This window comes from Cotesia glomerata, linkage group LG2 (genome assembly GCF_020080835.1).
Source record: "Cotesia glomerata isolate CgM1 linkage group LG2, MPM_Cglom_v2.3, whole genome shotgun sequence".
NCBI classification, from domain to species: domain Eukaryota; kingdom Metazoa; phylum Arthropoda; class Insecta; order Hymenoptera; family Braconidae; genus Cotesia; species Cotesia glomerata.
Window position 1 is genome coordinate 2074500 of NC_058159.1, and position 24663 is coordinate 2099162.

At 29.3% G+C, this 24663-nt stretch overlaps 1 protein-coding gene across 3 annotated transcripts in view; it reads right to left on the minus strand.

The window, feature by feature from the left end:
* Positions 1-24663, minus strand: part of LOC123259914 (potassium channel subfamily T member 2) — a 123706-nt gene that overhangs the window by 49455 nt on the left and 49588 nt on the right. For all 3 annotated transcript variants that reach the window (XM_044720729.1, XM_044720731.1, XM_044720730.1), the window contains 3 exons: positions 6058-6137; positions 3051-3150; positions 2604-2802 (listed from right to left, as the gene is read on the minus strand). In XM_044720729.1, the coding sequence (XP_044576664.1) occupies positions 2604-2802; positions 3051-3150; positions 6058-6137 (379 nt within the window). The remainder of the gene's footprint in view (positions 1-2603; positions 2803-3050; positions 3151-6057; positions 6138-24663) is intronic.

Consider the following 24663-nt stretch of genomic DNA (forward strand, 5'->3'; position numbering starts at 1 on the left):
ATTAATTTTTTTAAATATTTTAAAAATTTTTACTATAATTAAAATATATCGAAAAGTTTATTTTAAGCAATAGAATATTTTCAATACATTTATTAAACATATTTTATATTCTTTTCATGGAAAAATTTTCTAATACGTTCGTATATGATTTTTTAAACAAATTTAGTTTTGAAAATATCCGACAGGTGGCGAATGATCACTAAATTGTCTCATTATAAGAGAGTTAAATTTTGAGGTATTAATTAACAAAGTAAAAATTATTCTACTGACTCTCTTAAAACGATTATGTGATACTGAATTTTATTTTAATCAAATATTCAACTAATTTTTGTTAAATAAAATATGTCAATTGACATAAAAATTTTTTAGAGAAAACAAAAATTATTTTTGGAGCCTTACGTCACCATATAAGAAAACTTTTCATAGATTGTTAATGATTTTCCTGCAAGCGAGAAATAAAGAAGAACGTTAAGTGAAAATAAGATCCGATGGAAATCTAAAATTAGATTACTTGCATTACATACAGCTAAGAGAATCTAAAAATTATTTAGTGTTTTACTTAACTTCGCTCTACACTGTAATTAATTTCCCTTATGGACATTATTCAATTAAACTGTTAGAATAGAGTGCTTTTGAAATACACTTTTAAATTGCTCAGTGTGTCTTTATCAATCTTCGACTCGATTAACTTTTTATGAAATTTTTACATCGACTAACTTTCGTTGAAATTAATTACCTTTTTTCTCTATTTTCATTTTTGATATATTTATAATTTACAATGAAAAATTTTTCATTAAAACTAAAATTATTTTTATTATCGAAAGAAATTAGGACTGAATTAAATTATTAAAATAACGAATAGGAAAAATGTAATGTCGCCGAAATCACGGAAAATTGTTTCTTAGTTATCATTTCTCTACTCAACTTAACGCTCGCAATAAAATTTAATTTTGTGAGTTAGAGCATTCATTTTAACGACTGGAAAGTTCCACAATATATTTCTACACTCCTAAAGCATGAAGAACATATAAAGCAAAGATGATTTAGTTTGCAAGTGATTAAAATTTTTAACGCAACCTCGTAAAGTTTTGTCAACAAATTTTGGTAGTACTTCTTCCTACATATTGAATTCACAATTAAAATATCCGAGAGAAGATAAGTTGGTTATACTGAACAGCAAATCCTGCTTATCGAAACTATATACACTTATATTCCACCAGAGAGATCCACTATCATCGATAATTTAAAGTTTTGGTAGACGAGAACTTTGCAAATCGTCCACTCTAAGGCTACATCCCTAGACAGATATGTATTAATATACATCCATAGACATATAGATATACACTTGTATATATGAGGGTGTATTTATGTATGTATGCAGGATGTACTTTAAACGTAAACAGAATCCATCTGCGATGAAAATTTGGACTATCTAATAAACCTGGTAGTAAAATCACAAGCTATCAGAATTTCAGTTAAAATGTTTATGGAAGCGTGAAACTTTGGATTAATATTCCTGGTTTATTAACATGGAATATCTGTATAATACATATATATAATATGTTGTATAGTGTTACACTTAATGAATTTGTAATTATGATTGGTAACAAAATATCTAAATTTGTTTTCTTCCATCTCAGCTTTTATTTGTATCCACAACTATATATGGAACATTAATTTTCAGTGAAATAAACTTTTTTATAGTTCGCGGAGGAATTAATTCGTAATTAGTTCTGCTAAACATCATAAAGATTTACTAGCTGTTTCTAGCCCGCTCCGCTAGGCGCTTTATAGAATTGCATTTTTAGATCTAGACTTGAAATTTAATTAGAGTATTGTTTTGACTGGCACAGATTCCCAATTTTATCAAATTGGCATGCACCTTTTATCCATGTAATTATTCTAGCTAATATTCATTGTAACTTTTAATGTGCAATCATTATAACATTCCCGTGTCGTTCTTACAAAAATGAATAATAATTGATATGAAAAAAAAATTTTTAATGAGCATTGAAAGTTTTAGTTAAAGAAATTGCAGATCTCATAAGTGAAGAAATCTGCCTAGTATATAAACATAACCAATAGAATTAAAAAATTTATTTTAAACAAATGACAATCGAATAGAATAAATTTAGTTACAATAAAAATTCATTATTTCTAAGTCAAAAAAATATAGCTTCCGGATAAGTAATCACCAACATATCATATACTAAACTAAAACCTTCTCCGAAACACGCTGCATCTTATGGTATAAGTATTATTCCGATCGGTTCAGTAGTTTTCGCAGTATAACCGGACAAAAAACCGGCTCTCCATTTATTAGTATGGATGTTGGGTGTAAATTAAATTTTTGTAAAAAAATTTTATGACATGGAATTATAAAATTTTTTAATATCAATTAAAATTGCAACCCGAGTCAAAAATTGGATTTAAATAATTAAAAAAAAAAATATTTGAATTAATAAAATTGTAAATTATTAATTTTTTATATATTGTATGATATATATCATGCATCATATATGGCGAAAGCGGTACAGCGGCTGGGATAGATGATGGCGATGGTGATGGTGATGAAAAAATGAGATAACAGTGAAGCGACATACCTTGTATCCGAGATAAGCGAGTAATAGTGCCTCGGTTAGTGATACGATCGCCAAAATCACCTGGACGACCCACAATTCCAGAGGTCGTCTCACCCACAGAATAGCGTCCCAGTTGATGGTCGGGTGCTCTTGAAATGCTTCCTCTGTGAGCATTTGTGACGCCAGAATGTCCGACTTGTTTCCCGCTTCGCACCCGTAACTGCCCGTATACAAAATTGCATTTTTTGAATCAACCGTACCAAAAATTCAATTACTTTTGTTTACATTTTTTTATCGAAATTCAAAAATAAAAAAAAACATTCTACAGCGGTTTTTTAAAACATTCTACAGCGGTTTTTTAACACGACTCTAACTTTTTGTCATAAAAAATCTTTATAGAAAAATACAAAGAGAATTTTTCAATGCCGGAAGGCTGAACACGGTAACACCGTAATTGGTTGAACTTACCATGCTGCGAATGTAGGAACGTTGTCAGTAACAACTCGGAATATATAAAGAATGCAGGTAAGCAACTTGAAGAAGAGGTTTGCGACTCGTATCCTCAAACCTTTTAAAACAGAAAAGAGTTTCGTTTATAAAACAGCCTGTATATTAACTTATGAGCCTCATTAAGATTTAATGCGTTCTATTTATTCTATATAATTAAGAAAAAAAGCAACATTTTGTATTTTGTATTTTTGGAAAGGTCTTGACCTAAATTTGTGTCTTTTCACGATTTTATATATGTTTTTATGATAATATATTTTTTATTGTAAGTTTTTTGAGTAATTTTGAATACACTGATAGAAGGGTTTAGTACAGAGTACTAAACTGATTTAGTAACAAAATTTTTATTCATTTATTTGGGAGAAACAAATATTTTGTACCCATCAATATTATTTGTTGCAGTGTAATAAATGATTTCTTTATAGGAACAAAGCCTTATTGCATGGAAATAAATATTTAGTTCCACCAAATAATATTTAGTAACAGGTACTAAATGTTTCTTTGGCAAGTATTGTCGGTAGATGGCTATGCTTTAATTCCAATATTTATGTGATACATAACCTATTAACTGACTAAGATTATTTTATTCAGCTCGATTTTGGGAGATTTATTAAACCTTTAAAAACACACATACTCCTAATAAATGGCTTCTATTTATGTTTTTTATCAATAGAGTTTAGTTTACATTTTACAATTTGTCTATTATTGATATTTTAAAAACTTGTTCAATTTTAAATTTTATAAATGTCTCAAACAAAAAACTATAATTAAATGAGATTTTTTTCTTTACAATACCTTATATTTTTACTTGAAATTATTTATTTGAATTATTTCGATTTATTTTAAGTTAAAAAGTAAGGTTACACGCTAAAATTAGTTAAAAAATTAATTTCTTTGATACCAATAAACGATTTATTGAGTAGCAATAAATCATTTGTTAAATACTACTAAATATTTGTTTGGTGGAACTAAATGAGCTTTAATAAATGATTTAGTACCTATTACTAAATATTTGGTAATGAAAGGTTTGTTACTAAATCTTATTAAATAGAACTAAATCCTTCTATCAGTGATAGTTTGTTGGTTCCATAATTTTTTTCCGTTCTATATTTTCCATAAAATTATTACTAATTAATCCTGCCATAGAAATATTATATAAAAAATAAATTTCAAAAGTACCGAAATTGAATATAATAATGATTAACAATATCTAAAAATCATCAAGCCAAAGAAGTTGTAATTTAACTCGTAATCATGATAACGATGATCAAAAATCCGTAGGGATTAATTGGAGCAGCATTGCAAAGGACCTACAATCGCTTTAGGCTATAATACGCATTGTATTTGAATTTCTGTCCCGTTAAATTATAAATGTACGGCATTAGACCTAATTAATATAAATGTGTGTTCAGAGCACGTGAAACTTGATTGAAAAGGTATTGGTAGACCACATAATACAAAGTTCCTTTGTGATTTAGGTGTACAAATTCATAACTACACACCGGCATGGTCAACCTACTATTTCCGTCTCCTTCTCCGCCTCCTCTGTTGACCTCTCATTGACCTCTTGTATATTCGTGTAAAGGTTATACATTCTATATATTGTTTAGTCACATGGCCTTTGGGCAAATTCTGCGCATTCTACCGTGTCACTGTATCGGACATCAAAAGATTTACGTATGGTTTTGTTTTTACGCCGGTAAAAAGAAATAATATTGCGAAAATTTGGAATTTTAGTCTTTGTGCCGTTCCGATTTCGGATATATTGGCATATAAATGCAGATATAGTTATAGACTTTTGTATACTCTAGTTTTAAAAGATAAAACTGTTAAAATTCGCGGAAGAGCGGCACGTTTATCTCCTGATTGGAATACCTGCATTCAATCATTCCAACCGGGATTTTTTCTGATATTATATTTATCGTTTGTTCGCTGTGATAAACTGCTGGATAATTGTAAAATATCATGGATCGTGATTCATAATAGTCGAATTTTTTTCTTATCTATTGTATAAAACAATTTTTTTAGCGTTTGTATGACAAATTGGGGAATGGCTTAGTTTTTTAGTCAATGAATTTTGGAGCTGTATACTGATAGAAGGATTTAGTTCTATTTAATAAGATTTAGTAACAGATACTAAATGATTAAGTAACAAACCTTTCATTACCAAATATTTAGTAATAGGTACTAAATCATTTATTAAAGCCCATTTAGTTCCACCAAATAAATATTTAGTAGTATTTAACAAATGATTTATTGGTACATAATGAATCGTTTATTGGTATCAAAGAAATTAATTTTTTAACTAATTTTAGCGTGAAACCTAACTTTTTAACTTAAAATAAACCAAAATAATTAAAATTTTGGGTAAAAATATAAGGTATTATAAAGAAAAAAATTTCATTATATTATATATTTTTTTGTTTGAGACATTTATAAAATTTAAAATTAAGCAAGTTTTTAACATATCAATAATAGACAAATTGAAAAATGTTAACTAAACTCCACTGAGAGAAGACATAAATAGAAGCCATTTATTGGGAGTATGTGTGTTTTTAAAGGTTTAATAAATCTCCCAAAATCGAACTGAATAAAATAATCTGAGTCAGTGAATAGGTTATGTATCACATAAACATTGGAATTAAAGCATAGCCATCTACCGACAATACTTACCAAAGAAATATTCAGTACATGTTACTAAATATTATTTGGTGGAAATAAATATTTATTTCTATGTAATAAGGCTTTGTTCATATAAAAAAATCATTTATTAAACTGTAACAAGTAATATTGATGGGTACAAAATATTTGATTCTTCCAAATAAATGAATAAAAATTTTCTTACTAAATTTTAGTTCAGTACTCCGTAGTAAATCCTTCTATCAGTGTAGCTTGATATAAATATTGTATACAATCTTTAAAACAATACTAAAAATATATAATTTACCATTTGAAAAATAAGACTTACTTGATCGTTGATTTTTTATGAAATACAATTGAAGCCGTTCTTTGAAAGTGTTTTCATTCACGTAATACTCGACCCGTACTCTGAAACAAAAAAAAAATCACCCAATGAATAATAGCGTAAAAATAATCCGACATTAGAAAAAATTATCCAGCTATTTACCCTGCAAACCTGCATGAATACATAATAAATATATAAATTTGAATAGCATAAAAAAGATTTATTATGCAAATGAGCCGGCGATAAAGAAAATGTTTTAATTGACTCAATAGAATAATAATATTAAATTATAGCTCACAACAAAGTGGAATTTAAAATATCGTTGCATAAATCCATACATATAAGTATTTATATAAATGCAAACACTCTTGCATTATTATGTTCTCTGGAAATAGCTCGTGTAACGTGACAACAAAGCTTATGCGCTCTTTGTCTGCAGGCTCTGCAATAGTTGTTCCTTACACGCATAGTATATACTCCCTTATGTTAATATTTAAATAAATGTAATAATAATAAAATAGTAATTTTATTCTGATTGGTCGACACCTGGTTCTTTGACCCGACCTGGCACAAATCTTGGCATTTGCTTAAGGCAAAAACCGTAAAGCCTTTGGCCTACAACTCACTTGCGGAAAAGTTTGCGCCAGTTTTTGATTGATTAAAAAAAATCCTACATTCTTTCTTCCGTATAATGCCGGGCGTCTTTCCTCCGTTCTCTTTGGGCGCCATTCTTCCACCCGTCAACTGAGGGATTAACTAACCTCACCGCAACCCATAAAATCACATGTGGCAAAAGTTACCGCCACTTTTCATCACCAGCGTGGCGTATCACTAATTTTGCGGTATGACTAGGCAGTAAATAACTTTATTCAAGGTTCATGGTGCTATATTATGTATAGCATGTATACAGTCAAGCCAAAACCAAAAACCAAACCTGACGCTGACACTTGGTAATTTTGAGTGCAGCAAAAACAAAAAAAAAACTGCAACAATTACGGCAGAATTGAGGATAAAAATAAGTACATTAGATTTTTTACGGAGGAGTTTACTGCAAGATGGTCATCGAAGCGCGTAGGACTGAAGGTACAACACGGAAATTGAAATATCCAATCTTGATCCGGTGTTCCATGTCAGCGAGCATAAAAGTTGGCTTCGATGATGCGAATCAATGTGAGATAACACACATGTTTATGCACTTATATACTTATATTTATGTATAGTATAGTATAGATTTTGTGTGGGACAAGTCAATAAATGGCGAAGGGTGAAGGATGTGCATCCAGAAAATTCATGTTTAAATAATGTTGCACTCATACGTTCAGTGTTGCAGTTTCCAGTCCGTTCTTCCGTAACTACGGGTATTTCTTTTTAACGACACCGTAAAGTGTTGCTTTGTTGCTTTGGTACCGGTTGATGCTTTTTCGACCAATACGAAATGCAATTGCGAGTTCTGGTGTGGGAGAGCTGTTTTATATTCAATTGCGCTGGATTTCTTGGGGTTCGAGGATAGCAATTAACGGACGAATGGATTTTGTCCATTAATTTGGATGGACTTCAGTTTTTTTGATTTTTTATGGTAGGGGAATAATAAATTAAATTGATTAGAGAGGAAAGTTTTGAGTCAAGATAATTTTTAAGTTATACAGCTGAACAATTTTCTTTAGTAAAAAATTTTTGTTCAAAATTTCTTACACAAAAAATTTTGCGTCATTGCGTCAGAAAATTTTGTGTTAAAAATTTTTATGTTAAATATTTAATACTTTCTTTTTTTAGATTTAGATTTTATTTATTTATTAATGCCAAGGCACAGGCCAAATGGCAATTTCTATTACATACTATAACAATTTTACAAGAAGACAATTTTTGTTTCTGTGAGTACATAATAATGTATTGCACAAAATTATTTTAAACAATTCGTATATAAATATAATAAAAACATATTCAACTAAAGACTTAATACAGAAAATAATAATTTAAAAATAAAATATTTTGATATCATCAACTCAGATGATAACTCAACATAATAAATCTGCAATTGCACTGATTTTATCCATTTTAATTTTCAATCTTTAGAGTAATTAAGCTCAAATTTGTGATTTATTTGACGTCGTTTTAATTATCGAGATTTAATAAGTAATTGAAAACTTCTTTTTTAAAGACTTGCAAGCTACTTGAATTTACGATTTCGCGTGGAAGTTCTTCCCAAAACCTTATTACAGTTACTAAAAAAGATTTCTCCAAGAAGCTTGTGGTGAAAAGAGGTAGTTCAAAGGAGGTGTACTTTTTTGCAGCCAAACGATTTGAACGTCGAACATCAGCTTCTTCAACGAAAAGATCACGCAAGTACTCCTTCTTGTGTTGATTTAACAGAGTAAATGTTGAATTTACACATAAAAGTGTTAAATATTTAACACTAAATTTTTTGACGCAAAATTTTTTACTGCACTGATAGAAGGATTTAGTTCTATTTAATAAGATTTAGTAACAGATACTAAATGATTTAGTAACAAACCTTTAATTACCAAATATTTAGTAATAGGTACTAAATCATTTATTAAAGCTCATTTAGTTCCACCAAACAAATATTTAGTAGTATTTAACAAATGATTTATTGCTACGCAATAAATCGTTTATTGGTCTCAAAGAAATTAATTAACTAATTTTAGCGTGTAACCTAACTTTTTAACTTAAAATAAATCGAAATAATTAAAATATAGTATATTGAGCATACCTAGGGAAGTAAAGTAAGAATGTCTCAGAGCACATGTGATTGTTGGCCCAGGCGAAGCCGCGGTCAACAAACATGTGATCTGGGGCTTTCTTACCTACTACCCGAGGAGTGTGTACTATTTTTGTCCGACGAAGGTGGAAAGCGGCAACTTAGTTTAGCGCAGCGGGACGAAAGTTGCCACTCTTCTCGCCCGGAGGGCAAAAAAAATAATTTTAAGTAAAAATATAAGGTATTGTAAAGAAAAAAATCTCATTTAACTATAGTTTTTTGTTTGAGACATTTATAAAATTTAAAATTGAACAAGTTTTTAAAATATCAATAATAGACAAATTGTAAAATTTAAACTAAACTCCACTGAGAAAAGACATAAATAGAAGATATTTATTGGGAGTATGTGTGTTTTTAAAGGTTTAATAAATCTCCCAAAATCGAGCTGAATAAAATAATCTAAGTCAGTGAATAGGTTATGTATCACATATACATTGGAATTAAAGCATAGCCACCTACCGATAATACTTGCCAAAGAAACATTTAGTACCTGTTACTAAATATTATTTGATGGAAATAAATATTTATTTCCATGCAATAAGGCTTTGTTCATATAAAGAAATCATTTATTAAACTGTAACAAATAATATTGATGGGCACAAAATATTTGTTTCTCCCAAATAAATGAATAAAAATTTTGTTACTAAATCAGTTTAGTACTCCGTAAACAATAGAGTTTTTGAAAATTCAATAATACAAAGGAAATTATCCCTCGAAACAATTTACAAAAAAAAAATAAACGATAGAAATAAAAAAAAAAAAAAGGAACACACCGTCTGGGATTAACGATTGATTTTCCAACGTTAAAATTTCTTGGTGCTCTTTCGCGCGTAAAATGGATAGAATCGGTTTCCGTTTCACGTCGCATCCTACAAGCATACTCAGCACCGGTTGGTTCTCTGGCTCGCAGTAGTACGACACAACGTTCGTTCGTCCCGACGTTCGATAACTAGCGTCGTGAATACTCTTGACTCCGGAGCGTACGGCAATTTCCAGCTTCTACGCTCCAGGGACCTGCGACACCCGATGTCCAAATGTACACAAATCCATTCAAATTGAGTAGTAAACGTACTTAAAAAATAGACTGAGCAGCAAAAAGCAATAACAAATAAGGAATAAAAGTAAATAAAAGGTCGGTAAGTAAATCAATTTAAGTTTAAATTAAATATCGAGTAGTTTTGATTAGGGTAATTGGAATCAGATAAGGATATTAGATTCAACGGATAACTTTGTATTCATGTCAAGATTGAAATTGCCGACTGGAGAGTTGAGTCGAAACCCAACCAGCCAGCAAGCCAATCGAGTAGGGTGCAAGTACAAGTAAAATCGAGGAAAGTAGAGCTAACTTTATATTTAAGATTAGCTGAGGGAGGAATTCAAGAAAAGTAAGTAAGGAAGTAGTCGAAGTCACTCGAGCGTAGAACACCCTCCTCGAATGCTCTTGACCCATTCCCACTTTTCCCCTTCCCCCTTTGCCAAATCGACTATTTTAACCTCTTTCTCTTTCTCTTTATTTTCGGAGAGGTGTGAGAACGCTCTGGTAAGAACTCTTCGTTCGATTCCTGTCTCTTTACCAACTAGCAACTCTGAACTCAGCTTCTTCATCTCGTACTCTTGCTCTTAGAACCAATGATAGCATTAGTATTAGCAGGGGACTTAATAGGTCTTTGGAAGTTTGAGTCCTCAGACAAACTTGTTCGGTTCCGAGGCTGGATGACGTTCCAGTTGTTGAGTAAAATCCCTAGTTTCTATTTCTCTTTTACAACAAGTCTATCAAAACCTCTTCGTTGTATACTGACGAATTAAGTGTAAAGCCATTGACTAAATGGCGGATCTTCGAGTTTAAGTCTGTCTATGTAAAGGTACAGACACATTTGGGACTCAGGATGGGAACTGGTGGTTGTTTAATCTTAGGAGCCTTCAAGGTATTGGTTGGTGTCGGTGAGAAATTCAATTAGTCGAATGGCATAGAAGCTGCGCTCTAACGAATCAATTCGGATAGCAATGCTCGTCGGTGCTGCTTCTATTGGTAATTGAGCTGCTCGTGAAATGTCAACTATATATAAATATAGATATCCATGAAGATGTGTTGGGTGACGAGGGGTGATTGCAAGAAAGTCGATACCTTTTTTTCAGACACAATCATTGTGATTAATTGGTTTTCAAAGTTAAATAATTAAAACTATTTTTTAGAATTTATAAAATAGCTTCAAAGTTTCTTTAAAAAATTTTAATTTATTGAAAAATGAATGAAATTTTTGTAATTTTTAGGTTAGAAAATTATCAAAAGATCATTAGTAAGAAAAAAAAGGTTCATTTGAGCTAAGAAAATATTTTTTTTCCTAATTATTTTCTTGAGAAAAAAAAATTTTTTTTTTATAAGAAATTTCACTTATTCCAACAAAATTAATTCTCTTGCTTTAAGAAATACGTATGTTGATCCAAGAAAATTTATTTAAGTCAAGAAAATCTTGTTGTTTTGAGAAAATTCAGCCTCTTGCTCCAAAAAATTTAGTTCTTGATTAAAGTAAATTTTCTTGTCGAGAGAAAATTTTTCTCTTGCTCCAAAAAATTAAATATAAAGATAGAAGTAAATTTTCATTAATATTTTTAATGATTGACATGTCAAATGGAAAGATCAAATAATATTTTATCATTTTTTTTCATTCAATATGTATAATTGCACGCTAAAATAATATAAAATGGGTATCAAATATTCAAGAGAAAATTTTCTCAACGTGAGAAAATTTTTTTCTCAGCTGAAGTAAGTGGCGCTGCTTCCCTAAAGTATCTAAAAATCTTGATCAAATATAAAAATTTATTGTATCAAGTATTTATGATAATTTGAATTAAGAAAAAATGATTTCCACCAAGAATAGAATTTCTCGAAAAATTTTCACTTCGGCCAACACAACTTCGGTCTTCCTTTAGGCAGCCGAAAATTTTCTTGAGCCAAGAATTTTGTTCTTCAGTCAAGAAATTTTTCTTTCTGCGTACGAGAAAAGATAATAATTTTTAAATAGGATCATAATAATAGCTAAGGGAATCATTAACCGTAATTAAATAAAGTATTAAGTAGCTATTCCACCCTTCCTTAAATATTTCCACAGATAACACGTGTGGTAAACAAAGAGGTTGATATATAAAAGTAAATATTGAATGAGTCTAGAAATAATTATCAAGTTTTGCCGCAACGCGGTAAATTTAATTTACGTAGTTGAAGTCACGCACTGAGGTCTGTTTATATAAATACATGCTCACGTATGTACCAGCATATTTACATAGATATATACATATGTATGTTTACATGTGTGTACGTATATATGGAGAGATAGTAGAGAGAAAAGTAAAGGCTTTTACAGGTATTATCCTGCGGCGTTCCACTGCCAATTTACTCGGACAAACTTGTCACGCAAACTTGACGACATTCACGAGCGATTAGACTTGCCTGAAGCTCTGTTTTACCTATTTATATTTTTTATTAAAATACATGTCTAACTTTTATAATGCGATAGCTCTTGCCACTATTACCATTACTATCATGTGTATTATGCATAGGACCCTATATCGTCCGTAGGATATTAAACCTGCAATAACAATAACAATAATATTAAAGGATAAGACAGTTTGGGGTTTGACGTGGATGAGCTGGATTGCGTGCAAAACTATTTCCAGTTGCGTGACAATATTTCGTTGTCAGGTAAAACTGCGTCAGTTAATAAATTTAATTGAAACGGAAGCTTTACTGTGTTGGATGTCTGCAAAGCTTATGATTGATACATCATTTATATTTTTATTTGCGTGGGTATATTTAATACATTAAATGGGGTTTTAATTATTAAAAAGTTATTTAATATTTATTACTAATTTATCATTCATTATCATGGATCACTCATCATTTGCCCTACTTCATGGCATTTTTTTATTTATTGATTTTACTTTGTTGTTAATTATTAATGGAATTCTTCTTGAAATATGGACAAGATCATGACTAATTTCCTGAATGAATAATTTTTAAGTTAAATTCTAAAAAATACATCAAATAAAACAAAAATTAATTTATAATTAAAGTAAGCAGACATTTATATTTTTTTATAAAAATGATCAAGGAAAATTTTTAAATAATCCACATGAAGAAATTAAAAAGAAAACTATCAATTTTTTATCGTAACTTATTGCTGAAAATCTATATTATTGAGAGAATAAGAAAAATTTTGTGTCCAGGATAGTCACATGATAAAATCGGTTTTTTTAAGTGAAATTTAGTGTCATTGCAAAGGTCTTGACTTGAATTTGTGCCTTTTCAAGATTTCATATCATTTTCACCGATAGTCAATTTATTATGATAAGTATTTGGGCTGTATTCGAAAATGCTCTATCTCTAGATATATAATTAAAAAATTACGTTTTATTGTGTGAAGTATTGACATTTTTAAAGATATAAGCTCATCCTGATGTTACACTCATCGAGACCTTTCATTTGAGTGCCCACATCAATTTTTCATATATTTTATATATTTATCATATATATGTAAATACATAAAATATATATCAAAATGCATGTGGGTACTCAAATAAAAGCTCTTGATAAGTGTAACATCAGGATGAGCTTATATCTTTAATAATGTCAATAATTAAGAAATTACCTTTTATCTTGTGAAATATTGACATTTTTAAAGATATAAGCTGATCCCGATGTTACACTCATTGAGACCTTTCATTTGAGTACCCACATCAATTTTTCATATATTTTATATATTATATATATGAATATATGAAAAATATATCAAAAATGAATGTGGGTACTCAAATAAAAGCTCTCGATGAGTGTAACATCGGAATGAGATTATGTCTTTAAAAATATCAATAATCAAGAAATTAACTTTTATTTTGTGAAATATTAACATTTTTGAAGATATAAGCTCATCCCGACATTACACTCACCGAGACCTTTTATTTGAGTACCCACATCAATTTTTCATATATTTTATATATATCATATATATATATAAATGCATGTAGGTACTCAAATGAAAGCTCTTGATGAGTGTAACATCGGGATGAACTTATATCTTTAAGAATGTCAATAATTAAGAAACTACAGTGCAATTTAACAAAAGTCATTATTTAATCGAGCAAAATTTCATTTATTTATAGTTCACATAGTGACTGCAAGATTGCTAGTAATTATTAAAATAGTAAAATTACCTATAATGTTCCCCGTAAAATTTTTAGAGCTATGTTTTATACCATTAGATATAAACTGATGGTAATAATAATAATAAGAATGATAATAATAATGATATAAAACAATATTGCAACAGAAATAAGCAATAAGGTTTAACCTTATGAAGCTATTCTGTTATTCCACAGCCGGGATCTTTTATCATCGTTTTAAATTTAATTGTGGGTTAGTAAGTGGTCATTCAATATCTCAAAAGCATATCTTTCTCAGCTCTTTCAGAGTTGAATGTACCGTCGTATCGTATACTATTATCCCGGCGTGCATGCGAATGACAGGATTTATACACGAGTTATACTGCTAAGCTTGCCTTTAACAACTTTCATCAGCTATATTAAGTTTCACTTCGTTTATATTTAAACTTAAATACAATCCATCCATTCACATGTACACACATTTACAATTACATTTTCTTAATAATCATTATCAAGATTTACTTCTACGTACAATATATACTTGCAACTTTTATTTAATAAATAAATTACGACGTAAGCAACACAAATAGCGAAGCTAGAAAATAAGAGCAATCTAATCTAATTTGAAAGACAAATTCAGTAATTTTTAAAAATTTGTACGACTAGTAGAGGGTTATTTTAGCTTTATTTGTATCGTAATGCGGACTGTGTAAGCAGTGGCATTTTCTGACGGCACTCAGCCGTGACATTCCGGGTTGGGTAATCTTAAAGGGAGGACAGAAAAGGATAAAGTAAAAAGTACAGAGTTTCTGTGACGGTAAAGAGACATTCCTGTAAACGCGTGTACGTGGAACAACGCGGTCGACACTTCCGGCGAGATCCGAGTGCCGTGTAATGCCGAGCAGACGTTATACGTAGAAACATAAATCCCCAGAGCGGCGTATCCACGTCACGTTCGAGGACAGGCTCCGTACTACCGGAGTGAAATGTAGTCCAACGTATAGTTTAAGAGCGGGATTTACGATTACGTCTTCGTCGATTGATGCCTTAATCAGTCATTTATTATTATTTCTCTATAAGCTTATTTACTGTTTATTAATAATTATTTAATTGAGATTTACTTACGTAAGAACTCAAGTTAAAAAAAAAATTTATACAGTATTGCTCAGATAAAAAAATTAACTTGACTCAAAATCTTGAACTAAGAATACTAATTTGAAAAAAATGATTTTTTTGAGTTAAGAGAATAAATTCTTAAGACAAAATTTACTCAAATCAAGAATAATTTATTGACTCAAGAATTTATTCTCTTGACTCAAGAAAGTCATTTTCTTCAAAATGATATTCTTGGTTCAAGACTTTGGCTCATGAGTCAAATTAATTTTTTTATCAAACAATAAAAAATTTTCCGTCATTGCGTCTAAAAATTTTGTGTTAAAAATTTTTTATGTTAAATATTTAACACTGTTTCGTGTTAATTTGACAGAAAAGTGTTAAATCTATACTAATAAATGGAGAGCCGGTTTTTTTGTCCGGTTATACTGCGAAAACTACTGAACCGATCGGAATAATACTTATACCATAAGATACAGCGTGTTACGGAGAAGGTTTTAGTATATGATATGTTGGTGATTACTTATCCGGAACCTATATTTTTTTGACTTAAAAATAATGAATTTTTATTGTAACTAAGTTTATTCTATTCGATTGTCATTTGTTCAAAACAAATTTTTTAATTCTATTGGATATGTTTATATACTAGGCAGATTTCTTCACTTATGAGACCTGCAATTTCTTTAACTGAAACTTTCAATGCTCATTACAATTTTTTTTTTTTCATATTAATTATTATTCATTTTTGTAAGAAAGACACGGGAATGTTATAATGATTGCACATTGAAAGTTACAATGAATATTAGCTAGAATAATTACATAGATAAAAGGTGCACGCCAATTCGATAGAATTTTGAATCTGTGCAAGTTGAAACAATACTCTAATTAAATTTCAAGTTTAGAGCTAAAAATGCAATTCTATAAAGCGCCCCGCGGAGCGGGCGAGTAATAGCTAGTTTACACATAAAAATGTTAAATATTTAACACAAAAATTTTTAACACTAAATTTTTTGACGCAATTACTCAAAATTTTTTACTGTGCAATCTGAGTAATAATTTCGATTATATTGGTAATTTTTTTAGAATTTATATCTAGCTAATTTATAATATTAAGAATTTTTTACAACTATTGATAATTCACGCTACAGAAAAAAAAATTCTTGATTCAAGGATAAATTTTCTTGGCTTAAGAAAATATTAAGGACTAAAAATTTCTTAAATGAAATAATTTTAGCTTTTCTTAAAAAATTTCTTGCCGCAAAAAATTATTTTTTTTTTTTTTTTAAAATCTATACCGAAAAAATAAATAAATAGTTTACTTAATTCTTGATTAATGTTAACAATAATTGAATAAACTTTAACGGATTTAGAATCAAATTTTATTAAAAGTTAAGAAAAAAGTAACCTTAAGTTACAAAATAGAGCAATAAAAGTCATCGGCATTGAAGATTGAAGATTGAGGATGAACAAAAGAGTCCAGCGTTGGAGGTTGGATTTATCTTAAAAATATGATTGCTCAAGAAAGGTTATTTCCCAGTGGTACTATACTTCGATTTGTCGTGGTTAGACCTCCCTACCGGCTAACACCTTTATCCCCAGCCAACACTTCTACACTTTTATACTGTTTCTCATCATTCCGCCATTTTAGATTTTTTATCCACATAAACATATCCACATAGGTAGGTCCTATATAATCAGATCCCTGTACCTATGTACAAAAGTAAAAAGTATACATAGAAAATAAGTAAAAGAGAAAAGTCATATAGCTCTCCTGAGAGCGTCTCGTTATTTGAGCAGACAAATGTCAAGAGTCGTCGAGTACGTATTGCACGAGTGGTCATCTTCTGTCTCCTCAATGCGCGAAATCAAACTTTTTACACTCCCCTTGGCTGTTATACTTCCTCTTAATAATAATAATAATAATAATAATAATAATAATAATAATAATAATAATAATAATAATAATAATAATAATAATAATAATAATAATAATAATAATGCATCACACAAATTATTACAAATAAAAAAAAAAGAGCAAAAATTTAATACAACTTTTAATGAGACGAAAAGCAATATTTAGACAAGCTTTCCCCGAAGCGAAAAATTTTCGACATAATTACCTTCTTGAGAAATTGAGGGCTCTATGGATAGGAAGCTATTAAGACACAATTCAAATTCGTGATCAAAGGCTCTACTCTGGTTTACTTGTGCATGTCGAGCTCTACTCGCTTTGCGGTTTTAGTTTAATATTATATGAAAATTAAGAACCTCTATTTCGACTAAAGGGTTTATTTTACAAGTTATTCGCTCGTAAGTAAATAACAAGTAATTAACTTAAATCTATTTTATAACTTATAATTCACGATTTATTAATTTAGTATAATTACTAAAATTCATTTTGCGTAGCAGCGAATTTTAAATTGAATAATAAAATAATTAATCGTTTTAATTCATCATTTTTTTGGTGGTGAATTATTAAAGCGCAATTATCAAAATTAAAGTCAATTTGTTGATACTTGACTATTGATCCAGATCAAAAATACCCACGAAACTCGTAAATTATTGAGTGAATGTATTTTTGTACGGACTATTTTAGAAGTTTTTAGGTTTAAATAAATAATACAAAAAGTGAATAGCTTTTTAAATGAAAAACCGGTTAAGCAGTTGATAAAATTAAAAGTCAATTTTAGATAAGCTTTTTAAAAGTGTCAAAATAATAATTTTTATCTTATAAATTAATACTTCAAAATCAAACTCTCTTATAGTGAGACAAATAGGCGATTATGCACCACCTATCGGAGAATTTCGGTACTAAATTTAGCCGAAAAATTATATGGTGACCGTCTTTTATTTTTCATGCAATAATTTACCTACGACAAAATTTCTTATGCAATTTTATTGTTGAAGATATATAAGCATTTTCATAAGTGATGATTAATTTTCGTCAGATTAATTTATTTTGTAATAAATTTTGGTTTGAGAAATTACTGTACTTGAGATATTTTTGTATGAGAAATTTTGACATGGGTAATTTTTGCGGATTAACAGAGGCGGGGAGCCAAATTATAAATCAGAAAATTTTTTAAAGGATATTGATGCCCAAAAGCATAGATCACGAAATTATACAGAAAATTTAATAAAATTAAAATGAATCACAAGAAATGGGTTAATACTAATGAGTTAATACGATACTTACGATAATTTAAAACCAAAGATTAAAAAAATAATCACCCGAATCGAAGAGATAACCGGAGCATTAAGCGGCTAACCGAAAAAGCAATTACTAAAGTGAATCGCACTCATAATAATAATAAATACCAAAGTGACTTAAAATCGACGAGGAAATTGAATTAAATTGAAAAGTAAGATAATCAGTGTGGTACCCTCAACAATAATAATAATAAAAATAATAATCAAAGAGTATTTTGCTAGGACTAGGATTTCAACGAAGATTGTCAGTAGTCGGCTGTAGCTTAAAGATTAATTTGATCTCTCTATAGAATATAATGTCAGGATGATCGTTTAATATAACCTTCAAAAGTGTACGTTTCATAGCAGAGAACTAATCTCTTCTGGACCTTTTATAAAACCGTGACATTTAGTCAGTTCCCGTTTCTATTCTCTTTCTCTCTCTTTCTCTCTCTCTCTTGTTCTGTTTCTCATCCACCCTCAGCTCGTTCGTAGCTTGTGCTTCTGGTAGCACTCATTCCCATTCCAGTCCTACTGTCTATGTCTACTCTCAACTGTGTACTCATTCTCCTCACTTGCCAGGATTTTCTCTTCACGGCAATCACCCGAATCCAATCGTCAAGTCTTGGAGCTTCAATTTTAAAAGTTGAATAAATTTAAGCCTCCTGCGATTCCCCGTTTTTACTTTTTTCAGTGTACTCACGATTTTTTACAGGTCCGACAGCAGGCCAAGGGGCTCCTACCAATCCTACCGAGTAAACCATTCATCCCCTTCCGGTCTTTTACTTTTTATTTGTCTCCCCCTCCCCCCTCCCTCATACCTCATACCTCATACCGTCGCTCTTTAGAGCTTTACATGAAAATTGCTGAGCCGGAATATCACTCATTCTAACCCAACCCAACCAACTCCTTCCTTTTCTATTTCTATCACTCCTTTTTTTCATTCACACTTTTTAACAATTCAAAAAGTTGATTGCATTTTCATTTTCTTTTCTTTTCTTTTATTCATCCTCCGATAACATTCAATGAAATTTAAGCTTAATTTTTATTCATCTACCGACGTTTTTTTAATTAAACTCAGCTCTAAACATTTCTCGATCCAATAAAATTTTCGACAAAAATTTATTATTTTAAGCAAAATCATTTTAAAGTGAAACTTCTTTATTGACGTATGAGAGAAATTTTATAGCAATGTTAAAAAAAATCGTCACGATTTTCGGTTACGCGCCATGTTGTTTTTTTTATCAAAGTTTAATAAAGCAACGTAAAGAATAAATCTATTAAACATTATTAATTCTAAAAACAACTAAAAGAACAAATTAAATAATAATTTAAAAATAAAACAAAACACAATTAAAAAATAAAAATATGTACATACGTACATCTTTTTTAATTATTCGTTTCTAAAGATTTATTTATTCATTTTGAATTCTATGAAATCATTGCATATCTACAAGATTAACTGTCGTCATATAATTGTATTACTTTGAGTAGATAATTCCAATTATTTACTCATAACTTGTGCAATTGAGTAAGTTATTAAATATCTGCTCTGAATTATTTTTACTAAGTTATGACATGAAATATGAATTTTATAGTTCGTTATATAATTTTTGTAAGCTGATTAAGTAATTTTTAAATTAAATAATGGCAGAATCTAAATAATTACGACAATGGCAATAATATGCGATCATAGTTGATGAAATACAATAATTATAATAAGAGCAATGATAAAATGAATTACTCATATTATTTGTATGCATGTCTATAATACTAAAATAGCTTTGATCAAATACGGAAAAAATTTTTTTTCTTAAGCCTTATCGTCCCAATTTCTGTGAAGTTTTAAATAGTAAAAAAATGATATGTCATAAAGAAGTTTCACTTCTTACCTGTGTACTCTGGTACACATACATATTTTTTTTCTTTTAAATAATTATGACGAAGGTTATGATAAAAATACGATGGATAAAAGTATTTAATTGTAGTCGGATAATAGAATGAAATTTTGAAATGAATTTAAAAAGTAACATTGAGTTTTCTACCGGAAAAATTAATAATATTGATACAAAAAAAAAATTAAAAAATTGCTGCGGAAAGTGATTAAAAGAAGGGAAATTCAATTGGAATTTTTAGAATTTTTTTTACATGAATAAAAGAAATTATGCTCGGTGCTTGAAGGATACAATAATTAATTACTCCCTTAGTTATTTAGTCATGCCCTAGTTTCCTTCATTAACAGTAATCATTATGATTATTAGAATTATTTTAATGTTTTAAGCAGGATAATTATTATGGAGTGTATTTTTGGGGTGACAAAGTTTCAAATTGGGAATTTTTTTGTCAAATTTTAGAACTTTTGTATTAAAAATTTAGACTCCCAAATTAATGACTATAATAGTAAAATTTTTGTTCCTTTTTTTATATTATTATTTTAACAATAAATAAATTTTTTTTTAATTTTTAGAATTGTTCGCCTGCCACAGACACTACTCACTTTTTATGTATTTATTAAATCAAATACCTATCTATTGTATTAATATAAAAATAATAATATTGAATAAAGCTTGAAGCTCTCAATTGCATTATCAGTTATAAATTCAATTGAACTAAAAAAAAACTCATCTTCCATCTCTCGATTATGATTTAATAAAATAATGAGTTTCACCTCAATTATTATTATCTGAATATTTCGCCAATTTTTTCCTCTGGAAAACAAAATAAAATAAAAAAAAAAAACCTTTTGTAAGTAAAAGCATTTTTACCGATATTATTTTTATCGAAAACTATTGAAACATCAGTTGTCTGTATCAGGACTAGTAGCAGTAGCAGAAAAACTGGAAGCCTGTGCAGTTTAACTTGAGTATGGAGCAGGTTCATTGGTGTGTTTTAATCGTTGTTTCTAGCTATTCTCATTCGTCACTTTAATTGCAAGTGAAAATACATTGGAAAAACACTGCTCGGAGATGGGCAGCGGTGCGGACAAATGAAAAGAAATAATATCGGTACATCAAATAGATTAATTAAGAGTTAATAGAATCCACTGTGTCGCTCACCTGAGCTTTAGCTTAGTTCAGAAAAAAAAATTAACTTTAATTAAAGAAAAACATTCTTGAAATAAGAAAACTCGTAGGAAGATAGCCGATATTATTTCAATAATTTTTTTTAGGTTCAAAAATTCTTGCTTTAACAGTACGAATTTTTTTGGATTAAACTCTTGCATGAAAATTTGTTCAATTATAATTTTCTTTAATTAAAAGTAGTAAATATTTTCAAATAAGACTAAAAAAAGTTTGGAAAATTCAAAAGTGCACGCCTCATAATCTCATTTTTCATAATAAAATTGATTAAAATAAAATACAAAAAATACTTTTGAATTTTTCGCGCAATTGTCCACCCAGAAAAGAAAAGAAATTGTAAACGAACCTTATTTACATAGATATAGATATACAAACGATTAGTGGATTTTTAGTTTATAGCTAATTATAAATAAACTACATTGAATTAGACCGTGATCTTCGAAAGGACTTGGTTTTAAATCATACTGAAGCGTATAAAAAATAAATGGACTTGATCAGTTCATTTTTTTAAACATTCTTTTTATTTATTTAAAAAGCAAAATGTCTTTTAAAAATGTCATAAGTGTTGAAACTAGTGTTTTTCCATTACATTTATATGTAAATATTGTTCTACAAGTGCGATAGAAAATAAATAGAGACAATTTTAGTTCAAGAAATCGCTTGATTTTTGTAGGACGAGTGTAGAGCACAACCTCATCCGCTTCGCTTATGAGGCGTGCAAAATTAGTTTAGTAATTTATTAAATTAAAAATGAATGTTAAATTAGCTTCTTCAGGAAGTCTAAAAAATAATTTTTATTTTATACCTTAATACCTCAAAATTAATTCTCTTATAAGGAAACGGTTCAGTGACCATGCGCTACCTGTTGGAAGTTTTTAACACTACTTTTAGTCAAAAAATTATAAACGCGCATCCCAGAGAATTTTTTCACGGGTTAATTAAATATTGAATCTACTAGTACAAATTTTACCAGATTCTACTATAAAAGGCAAGTGTAGAGCACAATCTCATCCGCTTCGCTTATGAGGCGTGCAATTTATAAGAAAAATATTTAATTAAGCTAAGTCAATTTTTTTCTGTGTGCACCATGATACCGTAATAATATGTGACGTAAGTGTAATAATGATGATTTGACAATGATTTGATGTAACGTAATATGTTATTTTTACCACCGACTAGAGTCACGTTTTTGCGTCCAGAGTTACAACAATAGCCTACCGAGAACGGCTTCAATTATCATGGTTGGTGATGAGAACCAATTAAAGGGTTTTCGTAATGCTCTTCTTGTTACAGTCGAAAATTGATGGAAATAATGATGGATTAATTAATTGGCGGTTCCGCGAGATTCAATGGCTCTCAGTCAATTCAGCCAACATATGTGAATATCAAAACATATGTGAGAGTATGAATATGACTCACATTGTTATTAGTGGGTCTGATGTTTGCCGGACTATTATTTGTTTCACTGAGTGGTTCATAAATGACAGTGATCGATGGTCAAGCGATGCTTTATGGCGATGACGTTGAATTTTTACTGTTTATGATCAAGATCGAAATTTATATATTTCTGGTTATGTTTGACAGGATAGATTTCAAATTTATACACTCTTATGGATGAAGTCGTCAATTATTATTTTTTTTTTTTTTTCGAGGTACTTCACTTTTAGCGAAAATGTTTGATTGAGGTTTTGACAAACTCGAGTTTTTTATGCCGGTGATTTTTGGTCGTGAGATTAAAATGAAAAATTCAAGAGGTAAATTTCGGACGAAATACATGGGATCAAGTTTTAATTAAAAAATTTATTGGAATAATTGAATTGAAAATAAAAAGCTCCGATTTTCTTTCTAATTTCTCTGAATTTTATAGTAATTATTAATTTTACGAGTGAAATTGAAATAATTTTGTTATTGTTTTTGAATTAATTCTGGCAATTTTTCAATTAAAATTTTAATTTTTTTTCAATTAATTATTAATTTTTTCATGAGGAAAAAATGTAAAATGACTAAACTTTATTTGATAAAATAAAAAAAAGGAAGAATAATTAAAGCGTTATCAATTGCTACGCCTACAAAAAAACAACAATTATAATTTTATTCATATAGAAAAAAAATGAAACAGAAGATACAGTTAAATATGGCTATTATTGGTTAATTAATTATAATAAATTGATACAGGCTTTATATAGAAATTGAATAAATTGATTTATCTTGAACATTAATAACAATTACGTAAACGACGTCATAATAATTGACGGGAAATATCATTTATATTAATGAAAATTTATTAAAACCTTAATAATGCTTTAATGAACTAGATTCATTAATTTTATTTTAAAGCTGTAGCTTTTAGATGTTTTCTTAATTTAATTTAATTAATTGATATTTTTTAAATTATTTTTATTATTTATTATTTCAAAGTAAAAATGATTAAAAGAGTGAAGTTAAAGTGTCGGTTTGTAAATTTAACAGAATAAAAATAGACTGAAGCATTAATGTGCGAAAGATGATAGAAAGGGGTGACATATGTATAATACTGACGAATGTTTGAAAAGAGAAGTGGAAGGAGAAAGAGACAGAGAGGGGAAGGAGATGGGGAAAAAAAATAATTATTTGTCAGAACGGATCAATACGTCCAGGACAATAATACCTATGCAGTGTATTCAGGTGAATTATAGCCGACGAAACTCCGTCAATGTTCAGACTGTGACACCAACGAATCGATCGCATAAGTACGAACCTTTCGTTATATGTCAGTACAGGGTAGCCGGCATAACACGCAAACCCAATATTCAGTGCTCCCGGAAAATCATTCAACAGCCTTATCAGTGCTCGCGCCAGTCTTTCAAAACATACTGCATTTAAACCCACCGACTGACAACCAACCAACACATTCACGTCTTCTTCCTCAAATACTAAATCTGTAATGGGGTGTTCTAGATAAACATCTTCATTTGTCTCACATGTCAATTATTAGCGTGATAACTTTCAAGTTGTAACAATAAAATGACTAAATATTGATCTCTTTTATTCTGGTAGGTTTCAAACGAAAAGCCGTGATTCCAGTAGACTGCTCAACTATTATAAACTTTTTTGTTTTTATTATCTTATCAAATAAAGTTTAGGAAATCGTTTCGTGAAAAAATAAAAATTCTGTTCGAATATATAGCCCAATTATATCAAACTTTTTTTTATTTTACACGGAAAAAAGTGAACTAATAAATAGTAGTCGATTTATAATTAGTAATGATCAATTGGAAAAAATTACCATTTCAAACAGTAAACTCGTGATTT